Source organism: Tupaia chinensis, unplaced genomic scaffold (genome assembly GCF_000334495.1).
Source record: "Tupaia chinensis unplaced genomic scaffold, TupChi_1.0 Scaffold140095_1, whole genome shotgun sequence".
Taxonomy (NCBI): domain Eukaryota; kingdom Metazoa; phylum Chordata; class Mammalia; order Scandentia; family Tupaiidae; genus Tupaia; species Tupaia belangeri.
In genome coordinates, this window is record NW_006199974.1 from 396,310 (window position 1) to 408,834 (window position 12,525).

The 12,525-nt window shown below is 38.0% G+C and overlaps 1 protein-coding gene across 1 annotated transcript in view; it reads right to left on the reverse strand.

Moving 5' to 3' along the window:
* KIAA0825 (KIAA0825 ortholog) overlaps positions 1-12,525 on the reverse strand; it is a 494,795-nt gene that overhangs the window by 327,981 nt on the left and 154,289 nt on the right. Inside the window, exons 7-10 of the mRNA XM_014593286.2 lie at positions 11,273-11,367; positions 7,305-7,532; positions 4,581-4,846; positions 2,771-2,921 (exon numbers count right to left, since the gene is read on the reverse strand). Coding sequence (XP_014448772.1) covers positions 2,771-2,921; positions 4,581-4,846; positions 7,305-7,532; positions 11,273-11,367 — 740 coding nt within the window. The remainder of the gene's footprint in view (positions 1-2,770; positions 2,922-4,580; positions 4,847-7,304; positions 7,533-11,272; positions 11,368-12,525) is intronic.

Here is a 12,525-nt window from a genome sequence, read left to right on the forward strand (position 1 = left end):
TGGTCCCCAGTTGATGTAGTGACTAGCAAGAATGAGTTTCATCAATTTTCCAGGTGACAGCGAGTGAGTACTTGTATAACTCAATCAAACTGATTTCTTGTATTTTTCAAAATATGGAAAAAAAAACCCCGATGTCCTTTGTAGCCACTCTTTACCAGTAAACGAGAAAATAAAAATAACTTTCACATGATTTCTTCTCCTAAAAGTAAAAATTACTTATTGTAAAAAATAAACTTCATGGTTTACTTAAATATAGTCCAAACTGGTCTTTTTCTACTAATTCTCTTTAAAACATGTTTATCAATATATGCAAGGGTTTTCATGAAAGTAAATGTGATTCATTTATTTTTCTGACCTGTTTCCCTGTTTGTTGTCATTTCAAAAGTATTCTGCTAGTAAACATCTGTTATTTTTGCAGACCCACTATAATGTAAACAGATGTGAGTCTTTATTTAGATTATATATCAGGAAATGAGCAGCTGGGCTTTATTATAGAAGCCACTCAATATTATCTTTGAACAGACAATTCTTTATTCTTTGACTATTGAAAAACACAAGTTCCTAAAATTGAGCAGATGTCAACTATACTAAGAGCTTAATTTTAAACATGTAATCTGAACACCCACTGTACCATCTGACCAGCACCTCATCAGAGAGATACAGAACTCTCTGCCTCTGTAAACTGACAGATCAGAAATGGAAATAATTTATCGAAGGCTCACTTGCTATCACAAGACATAAGCAAATATGGCTCCAGATCTTGTAAATTATTCTTTTATTTCTTCACTACCCTCTGCACATGGTGATAGGTTCCCCTGAGATCTCTATCCTGTACTTTGCTTTCAGTTAGGTAGATAGCATCTCTTTTCCTCTCCAAACAGACCTGCCAAAAACACAGCAGCTCTGTTCTACAAAGCATTTGGAATAACAGGGGAGAGGAGAAGGAGTGTAGAAAGTGAGATAAAAATCACATCAGGTACTCCACTTGTCAAAACAGTTTAAAATCTGTGCTATTTTTAGAAGGTTCTTATTTTTGGTAAATAGAAAAGCAGTATCATTTGATTTTTTTCTGAGCATAAATAACAACTGCTCACTCTGCAATTAAATTGTAACTACTGACCATGTAAGTATATGGAAGCTACAGTACCATGTAATCACAGGGTAACTATCTTGTTATTTCTGTCTTTGAAGCTAAAGCCTTGTCATAAGATCTAAGAGCTGCGTGTTACATGGTAATTTGTTGGGTTTTTTTTTTTTTAAATACTTGGTAACTTCAATAACAGGTTCTCAATGTATCCACTTATTATTTATACTGTACAACTATTCTAGCTCCCAATTTGCATAAGAGGAAACATAATATCCTTATGTTGAACATTCCGAACGATGATACCTGCTCTTCACTGAAAACAGGATATAAAATTGCTCATTAGTACCCTGACATATTGAAATAGTTTAAAACACGAGATGGATTCATTTTCAACCTCTCTGTTTACCTCAAGGCAAATAAGGAAGCTGCAATACTGCCAGGAGAGGGAAGACCAAATACTTTCATTCTTATCTCAGGCTACCAGCTGCACCATCCCACTTTCTCTTTCTCATTCCGCTTAGTGCTACCACTACTATTTGAAGTATGTCAGGTCTGGAAAACCCTACATGGACGCTCTTGCAAAAAGAAAAACTATCTGGGAAGGGCCTCTAAAGGAGAGATGAAATGGCCTTCGAAAAAGTGCAAAGTCCTTTAAAAGACCTTATTAGCTGCTCCTCTCTGTTGTGGCAACACGTATTTATTATAATAATCCAAGTGTTAAAGGAGGCACAGGAATCTTTAGTACCAGGGAGGCGACAGGAGTTAACTATTGAATAAAACTCCACTCTTGTTCTTCTCAATACTCCATTGTGATTAGGACAATTGAGAAAAAGATCATAAACTTCGATCTAGAAAAAATGGTGAGGACATGGAAAAAGCTAATGAAACTGGACCTGGCTGTTGATTTTTTTTTTTTTTTTTTTTTTTGTAAACTCTGATGATCTTTTACTAAGATATTGTACACATTCCACCCTGCCCTGGGACTGACTTCCAAACATTTCAAATACTGCAGTCCACATATAACCAATAAGACTTAGGCGGCTGTAAACTGATGAAGCTGGGTGACAAATAAGTTAAACGGATCCTAGGTTTTATTGCACTTGGAATCATTAGGCTTTGATTCGGTAGAAATTTGGGATTCTAAAATACGTTCTTAAAGGAAAACAGGTAAGCTATAAATGATCAGATGAGTCTCGAACTGCAGTCCTAAGTACGATGAGAAGATAAAAGTAAAGAAAAAGAATAAAGCTGCTTAGTAAAAAAAAAAAAATAAATAAAAGATCAAACATAGATGGAAATAGATTAACAAGGAAAAAAAATGTAAGAATACCCATAAATGGCCCCTTCAGAAAAAAATATAAGTTCATAACATCTTTGCACTGCTATCCTTTTGAATTTTCACTGTCTCCCATTATATTTCAACTTACATCGCACTGCCGCATGGCAGCTCAAATTAAGTTATTTTTGCTTTTAAGCAGAAGGAGAGTTCTGATGTCTAATTTATTTCAGGTTTTTTTTAAAAACAGTGTTTTTCCTGAGTACAAATTCAATATTTAAAAAATATTATCCTAACAGCCTTCGTGTGTTAGTAATGCCAAGCTCATGTTTCTAATTAGCCAGAAAGCAGGTAGGCAGTAAAACATATTTGTGTAAAAAGGAGGGATAGTAAACTTAACTTCACACCTCATAAAAAGCTTTGTAGTCATCCCAGTGGTGGCTCTCAGCATCCTGTAAAATGCTTGTAGCACAAACTCTGACGCAGTAGTCCGTAACCTGAAACTGTAGCGTGTTGATGAATTCCTGATATCGTTGGACAGGCACCAGGAATATGGGTCTGTTCGGTGGGAATGATCAAAGAGACAGAGATTTAAGGCCTGTGCAGTAGGAGGTAACAATCTCCAGTACTACAAATGGTTTTGATTATTAGATATCAATCATTCATTTCCTCCTAATGCTGAAGTCTGCATCCACATTCACTTTCCAAAAAGAAGACGAAAAAAAAGCGAGTCTTTGTTTTGCAAGTCCTTTGAAAACGTACATCTGCTGTTCTACAAATATGCACTTCAACTCGAGACAAACTGCATTGTCAATACATCACTCAAAAATGAAAGTATTCTTCATAAGCCTATTATTAGAGATCAGTGCATTATTTAGGCATTAGGTTATTGTTATTACTGGAGAACAACACGCGCTTGTCAGAACCAACTTTCATGAAGCTATCACACGTCCTACCAACACTCTTTTCATTTGAAAAAATTGTAATTTTGTAGATGTCAATTATCTCATAAACTGTTTTGAAATATTCTACAGAAATAAAGTGATTCTGGCACATTTTGTTTATAAATTCAAGTACGAATCACAACATCTGAAAACTTGTAAGAGTTAAAGAAATATCATAGTTATATCCTACATCAAGCCACACTCATTTTACTTTTATCTTTGGTGATTTATATTACACTGCTTTTTCTCTTAACAAGCGATTGCAAAAGCCAAACAAAGCACATAGACTAGATCCTTGGGATTACATGTACTGCTAAATCTACATGTGCCTTTGCAAAGAGTCAAGTCATGTTCTGGATAGCACAAGGGTAACCACAAAGATAGTGTGATTAAACCTACAGTAATTTATTTTAAGGTTTTGCCATAGGGCATGTGCACTCACTGGAGAGACAGAGAGACAGTGAGGAGAAAGTGAGAAATCGTGCCCCCCGCCCACCCGCCCCAGGGAGAATGGCTATGTCACCATCCATTCTTCTCTACTCTCTTCCTGGGATTTTGGGCATGCAACGAATACATGCCTGGCGTGAGTTTCAAGCCCCCAGGTCAGGGACTTGAACCATGGTCAGCCATATGGGAGTCCAGCACCTTAACCACTATGACACCTGCTGGCTCCCACCGACAGTAAGTTTTATCTCTGCAAAAAAAAATGCACATTCTTTGTATATTAATACATGAGAATTAAGACTGTCAGATGCTTCCTCTTCAATTATTATGGGTAGTTTACTACCAAATGGATGTCCTTAAATATGTTTACATTGGTTATTAAGATAGATTAAAGTGCATTTATTCTCTCTGTCAGCTCCTAACAGCCTGTTGGTTTGGAAACAAAACAGGGAAGTGAATATTTCACAAACGCATGTATGAGCAAAAACGAGTTTATTTGTTCTTTTCAGTGGGGTCAGTACAAGTGTGCCTTACCAAATGGAAAGGGTACATTTAATCATGTCATAACAATGTGTGGAAAATAGTTGCTCTGCATTAGAATACAGAAAAATGCACGGGTCTTAGAGTAAGCTGTTGCAAAGACTCCTTTTCTTACTAGGTGTGTATCTAGTTTGATATATCCCAAACTCTCCTTTCTTAATGCCTCCTAGTCAAGACAAATGAAAATAAGTCACTGTTAATTACTCAAATATTAAATATTTCATCAAAAAAGCCAAAGACGACATGTTTCTGTAAGCATGGCCATCAACTTAACGTAAGTGACACTCACTTCTTGGTCGTTTCCTTCAGCAGATTGTTATACTGCACAAAATGCTGGAAGACGTACACAGCTGTGGAGAGGACGGTGTGCAGGTTTTTCAGGGGTGCTTTGGAAGGAACCTCCATGCCTCTCTCCCGCAGTCTCGCCAGGACAGCTGTTGCCACTTTACAACAGGCCTCCACCAAGTTCGCTCTCATTTCCTGAAAAGAAGCATCTCTGCACGCCAGAGCCAGTGGAAGCATTGTGTCCAGTTTTTCCATGATGTCAGAACAAAACTAGGGGGAAATAAATGCGGCACTGAGTTATTTGTACGCTGACAGCACCGTGCAGTTCATGTACAGTGGAGCCAAATTCCTAGAGTTTGGCATCACACATAAATATAAAGACACGGCTTTATGATAATGGATTGCTCGTCATAGAAAGTTAGATGTTTTATGTCAAATGAGGCAATTCCAAAATGACGCTTCTCTTTACAGACCTTTATGCTCAACCGGTAGACCTTAGGAAAAACTCATGAATCAGCTTTACATAACAATACCTTTACTTGTAGTTAGAAGAACTCAGAAAACAGGTATCCTTGATATTAGTGGTTGCTTTGTTTTTGAACTTATTTTCTTTCGCTAAATTTCCATCGATGGTTTTTTTGTTTGTTTTTTTGAAGAAGTTTTTGTTATAGGTGCATGCGCTCGCCAGACAGAGAGAGAGACAGAAAGCAAGAAATCACCCCCCGGGGGGGATGGCCACGCCACAATCCCTTCTCCTCCATTCTCCTCTCGGGATCTTGGGCACACATGCACACGCGCCCGGCGTGAGTTTTAAGCCACCAGGTCCGGGACACGAACTGCAGTTGACTACGTGGGAGTCCAGCGACATAGCCATTACGCTAACTGCTGATCCCCCATAGGTGTTTTTTAACTAAACCTCCCATATAAAGGTAAGTACATTAAAAATAATGTAATAGAAACAACAGAAACAATCTCATGTAGCATCTCCTTATTCTTAAGAAGTCAGAGACTTTCACAAGTTATGTGTCTACGAGCTTCTCACTATTTATCACATTATCTGCTGTGTTTTAATGGTAGAGGGGGGATAGCGAATGACAAGAAAAAGGCTGCCTTCACATCTGATCGGTCAACAGAGTTCCTTGAGGGAATGTTCTGGATTCTCAGGATGACAAGAGCAGAATAGGAAGGCCATCTTCAAGACCAGCAAATGGCATTATGGTAACATTGCTGGACTCCCACATAGTTGATCCCTGTTCGAGTCCTGGATCTGGTGGCTTAGAACTCATGCCCAGGTGCATGTACATGCATGCCCAAGATCCCAAGAGGGAAATGGAGGGGAAGAGATTGCAGAGTGGCCATCCCCACCATGAGGTGATTTCTCACTTTCTTTCTCTCTGTCACTCTGGCGAGCATACATGCCCTATAACAAAAATCTCTTTACAAAAAAAAAAAAAGGCTATCTTCGAGGATTCTTTTTTTTTTTTTAAAGAGGGGGGTTGGTTTTTTTTTTTTTTTCTGAGAGGTTTTTGCCATAGAGCGTGTGCACTCGCCAGACAGGGAGAGACCAAGAGACGGAAAGTGAGAAATCATCCCTCAGGGGGAATGGCCACATTGCAATTTTTTCTTCATTCTCCTATTGGGATCTTCGGCATGCACACACACTCGCAGGCATGAGTTTAAGACACCCAGTCTGGGACTTGAACTGTGGTCAACTACATGGGATCCAGCGATGTAACCATTATGCCATCTGCTGGTCTCTAAGGACTCTTAAAACCTCCCAATCAGAGGTTGTTATTCTTGCTGTGTACTTAAAACTGAGTAACTATATGAAGAGTCTTCAAAACGGTCATAGGAAGTATGTCTTACGAGAAAAAATTATGCATAGATTTCAGTTGTTGTTACACCAAAATAAATTCATATTTCCATTCCTTTTTCCACACACTTTCTGAAGTCCCCTCATATTTATCTATTTCCTACTTTTTCAGTATGTTATAAGACTTTCAAAATACATGTAAAGAAGATTTAAGACTACTGATATTAAAACAGAACATTCACGGGACCAGTAGTTAGTGTAATGGCTATGTCACTGGACTCCCATGTAGTCGACCTTGGTTCGTGTCCCGGACCCAGTGGCTTAAAACTCACACTGGGCGCGTGTGTGTGCGTGCCCAAGATCCTGAGAGGAGAATGGAGGAGAAGGGATTGTGGCGTGGCCATCCCCCCTGGGGGTGATTTATCGCTTTCTGTCTGTCTCTGTCTGTCTGGCAAGCACACACACCCTATAGCAAAAACTTCTAAAAAAAAAAATAAATAAAACAGAACATTCGCTAAGGTATAAATAAAGATAAATAAAATTACCCAAACTAAGAAAAGACAGTACTTTCTTCATCTTCCTAAATTTCTCTGAGAGTCATTCAAATGTACAACCAAAATGAGCTTCCTGGAAATCACAAAGTCTCCTTTTTTTGTGGCCTCAGACTCACAGAGCACTAAGCTAACAGGTATAAGTCCTTTGTGGTAGCAGCGGCCCATAGGTAGCAGAGAAGACTGGTACTGGGTCAAGTACCAAGTTGGAGCCAAGAGACTCCAGTCTTTGATCCCTAAGTTCCTTATACAATGCCTGATATTTAAAAAAAAAAAAAAAGAAGGAAAAGAAAAGAAAAAGAAAAAAAGAAAATAATCCCGTCATCCCAGTCAGCCGTTTGAAAGGGTTTCGTTTGATACTTGCCTTGGCAATTTTCTTCGGTTGTTCCTCCTCAGGAAACATGCAGCTGTCTTGCCAAACTTGTGAGACATTTACAAGGTTCATAACATAGCTCGCAGCTGAAGACCTTTCATTCTGTTCCTGCTGGAGAATTTGTGTGGAAAAATCTTCAATTGAAGTTGTTATACTGTGTGCCATGGGAAGAGACACTTCTTTAAATGCACTTCTCCAGCTAAACTCGAGTAAAGTAGTCTGGAATATAAATTTATATGAAGTCATATTAATTTTAACTCAGCAACAAATGTTTCTATTGTTACAGATATAAAATTATTACTTTCCTTCAGCATGCTGAATATGGGTGTTCTCTGATATACTATGAAAGCCATTCCTACAACCTGAAAAATATTACCTAGTGAATAAAGCAATATACAAAAACATGTGCATTCTTTACACAAGGTAATATACTGACATTTCATTTTAATTCATCAGTGGATTTAATCAAAAACTTTTTTCAAAATTTAATCTCTTAAATATAGTTCAATAAAACCATCTTTATGAGAGTTGAAAGCTACACTTACTATTTATCACATAAAGCAACCTTTAAATTCAATATATTTAATAAAGTCTAAATTAGATTTTTATAGTCTTTTTTATAGTTTATTGTTAACAAGTATTGCAACATAAGACAGCATTTAATATTCACTCTTTTATTTCTTTTTCACGCTCAGAAATCCAGACATGCCAAAAAATAGCAATAAGAAATTTCTCAGAGAAAATACACCCCGGTACCTTTCTAGATTTTTTACTTGCTTAGAATTTTATTTAGTCTCTCCACCTGCAATACACTAAGCAGCATTGCTTTTGCTCCAGGAAATGAGGAATTCAAACGCTCCCTGTTGCTCTGGGTGGGAGGAGAGACTAGAGGGGTTGGGGTCGAGACTCAATACTGTCTTGTTTTCTTTTTTCTTTTGGTCTATAGCTTATATGGCAATATAGTTACGAATGTATCATTTCTCCCAAGTCCCCTAACATTCTCTAAAGTACTAAAAGCATTATGGGTAGTAACCTGAACCTAAGGTTAGAATTAAACTTTTCCTCTCTTAATGGAACCTTGTTTAGAGTAACTTGTCACCTACTCCAGCTTCAGAAAACCCTGGGCTCTATCCCTGACTGAATTACTTTTTTTTTTTTTAATCTCAAATTTTTTGTTAGAAAAATAAAAGACCTGAATTGGGTGATTAGGATAGTCTCTTTGAATTTTAAATTACTGAGATTATGATCATTAGCCTAATTTTCTTGTATGTAGACCTCATTCAGCATTAACTGAATGCTTTTTGTATATGCTGTACAAAGTAATAAAATGATTCATTTTGAAGAGCTAAAGTCTATGATGCCATGACTCCATAATCAGAAAAGTGGCTGTCATTCTTGTTATACTTATAATTAAGTTGTAACTAAATTTTCCTTTTTAAAGTTTATGTAGCCCTTTAACATTACCGGGCCTGAAACCATAGCTCTTTTATATTTGCATAAATCTGATCAATAATTAAATCCACTCAGTTCATCTAATCGCCTGTCACATAAGCGAAGTTTTTCAAGTGGAATGGTTATAGCCATGTGCTAGAACAGTAATTCTTTCTACACATTTATAATAGAAATGTAAAAAGGGACCTACCTTCATTAAAATTAAAACAATCCCCCCTCCAAAAAGCAAAACAAAAACAAAAACCCTGGCTTTTGTTATCCTTGTCAGGATATTTATTCATTCGATCACCATTGCTGCAATGAAAAACTTTTTGTGTGAGTATTGCCGATTACTTTGCTCATGATAATGCATATGTAATTTGAATGCATTGGTCTATCTGAAATCTCTTTTTTTTTTCTTCTTTTTTTTTTTTTTTGGAGAGGTTTTTCTGCTATAGGGCACATGCGCTCACCAGAAAGACAGAGAAAGACAGAGAGACAGAAAGCGAGGAATCACCCCCCAGGGGGGATGGCCACGCCACAATCCTTTCTCCTTTATTCTCCTCTTGGGATGTTGGGCACGCACGCACACATGCCCGGCATGAGTTTAATCCACCAGGTCCGGGACGCGAACCGCGGTCGACTACATGGGAGTCTAGAGACATTGCCATTATGCTAACTGCTGGTCCCTATCTGAAATCTCTTTTTAAAATATGGAAAAACAAGCATATCAACAGTTGCTCTTAAAAGAAAACAAAATTTTATGTATTCAAACTTCTTTTTAAAAGTCTATTTGTTTCCTAAAATATCATTAGCTTACATCTTCTCATCCCATCTGATATTTGGCATCATACACACTCTAGTTAGAATAGAGAACATTTATTAGTTGAATAAAGAAAAAAGGGAATCATGGGGGGCTCACTGTTTTATTACAAAATAGATATCTGTTGAATCCCCACCTTCTACACTTAATGATAATTTCTTAATACTGTACTGATTTGGTTTTTATTAAAGCATCCCACACAAGTGAATTTTCTTAATTATTTGCCTTGCTCTCTAGGCTCAATTTATATTAACATATGTTCTTTTGCCTTTTAAATGTTCACCTATGTATTAGTCAGGATCCATTCAGAAAACAGCAACTAATCCAAGTATTTTTTTTTTCTTTTTTACAGAGAGATTTTTGCTACAGGGCGCATACATGCTCCAGAGAGACAGAAAGTAACAAATCACCCCCAAGGGATGATGGCCATGCACAATCCTTTCTACTCCATTCTCCTCTTGAGGATTTTGGGCACACATGCACACATGCCCAGGGTGTTTTAAGCTGCTGGGTCTGGGAATCAAACTGTGGTTGACTGTGTGGGAGTCCAGTGACGTAAGTAACCACTCTGCCATCTGCTGGTCTCCACCAATCAAGGTATTTCAAAAGAAAGATTTTTTTAATGTAGGGTATTAGTTACCTAAGTGACAAAAGATATGAGTATCTAAACTGGGCTGTGTAGCAAGAAAGAGACTCATACAGCAGGAAGCTGCAAACACCCCTCAGGCTGGAGAATCAAAGAAAGAGAACTCTGCTGATGGTCCTGGGCTGGCCAGTCACAGCTGAAGCCAAGGCACTCCTGCCAGGTGGAACTGGATTCAGGCAGAGAATACTGGATGCTGGCACAGGGCCACGGAAGGGATAAAGGTATCACAGCCACTACCAGAGATGCTCCTACAGCAGAGGGGATGAAATATCCCCATTACGAGAAATCACTCCCCAGAGGGGATGGTCCCACTGTAATCCCTTCTCTTCCATTCTCCTCTTGGGATTTTGGGCACATACCCACACGTGCCTGGCCTGAGTTTCAAGCTGCCGAGTCTAGGACTCGAACCCCAGTTGAAAAGGTATCACAGCCACTACCAGAGATGCTCCTACAGCAGAGGGGATGAAATATCCCCATTACGAGAAATCACTCCCCAGAGGGGATGGTCCCACTGTAATCCCTTCTCTTCCATTCTCCTCTTGGGATTTTGGGCACATACCCACACGTGCCTGGCCTGAGTTTCAAGCTGCCGAGTCTAGGACTCGAACCCCAGTTGACTACATGGGAGTCCAGCGACATGACCATTATGCCATCTGCTGGTCCCTAAACTATTCTATATTTTTGCTTTCTTAACCCTGACTTTTCAACAATTGTGTCTTGTAGAACAGTACAGAACAATTTTTCATGAGTATTGAACCAGGAGTTGAGGTTGAAGTCATAAGTACAGATGCCTAAGTCAATTTTTTAAATAAAGTGATTATCAGCTGTTAAAAAAAATTATTCTCACTTTTCAACAATTACCCCTGGGCTTCTTTCTCAAAATGCAAACTCTGAATCAAGATGAAAACAAAGATCTCTTTACTTCCATCTTCCTACCCCTCACATAGTACAGACTGTGCAAGAGATGAGTGAATCTCTGATTCATGTAGGATCCACAGACAAACGATGACATTACGTATGAATAAAAAGAAAACAAACACTCCTTTTTTCCTCACTTACCTCTTTTGCTGGTAGCAATTGCTCTGAAGGAGTACTAGTTTCATTTGCTCTGGGTTTTTCTGCTACAACTTCTCTACTGGATTTCTCCAAAATTCCTAGGTAAGAGAAAAAATACAAATATACCTTAAAAAACAAAGATTTTTGCCTTACAACTCATGCACTTGCTGGAGGTAGAGAGAGAGGCAGAGACAGCGAGAGGGAAATGAGAAATCATGCCCCAGGGAGATGGCCACACCGCAATCCGTCCTCTTTGATTGTCTTCTTGGGATCTTGGGCATGCACACCTGGTGTGATTTTTTTCAAGCCACTGGGTCCAGAACGCAAACAGTGGTCAGCCATGTAGGGGTCCAGAGACAAAAATGCGACGCCATCTGCTGGTGCCTACAAATACACATTTACCAAAAGACTATACTAGATATGATTAATAGATCCTGATTAAAATCAATTATGTAGAAAAACTCTATCCGCAGTATAGATGTAAAAACTACACACATACTAATATACAAGGATCAAATAGTCAACAAGATATAGGGCAATGTCACCATCATAATGTTGGCATGATCAAGACATATAATTTTCCCATATACAGATTTATGAAATCTATATACTAGTTATAGTCATATTTTATATATATTCATACATACATACATATATATGTATGTATATTCATATATATACACATATACATATGTATATGTATATATATATATATATATGTATGTATATATATTCTACACACTAAAGAGCTTTTTGTCATTAATATGTATATATATTCTACAAACTAAAGAGCTTTTTGTCATTAATTCGTTTTCAGGTTGATGATACAAGATGTTAAGAGTACCAAATAAATATTAATTTCTTTGAAAATCTAAAAAGTTAAGCTCTAAGGTACTGCATTTAAAAATGGGTGGTGCAGGCTGATTCAGGTGGCTGAATTCTACATGGCTGACCATGCAGTTCCCAGACCTGGCAGCTTGAAAAGTATTTCAGGTACATGTGCATTCATGCCCAAATATCCCAAAAGGAGGGATAAGTAGGAGAAGGGACTGTGGCATGACCATGTTCCATGGGGGATGCTTTCTCACTTTCTCCTCTCTCTCTCTCTCTCTCTCTCTCTCTCTCCAGGGAGTGCGCACACCCTCTAGCAAATTGGGAAAACAGAAAGAAAGAAAGAAAGAAAGAAAGAAAGAAAGAAAGAAAGAAAGAAAGAAAGAAAGAAAGAAAGAAAGAAAGAAAGAAAGAAAGAAAGAAGG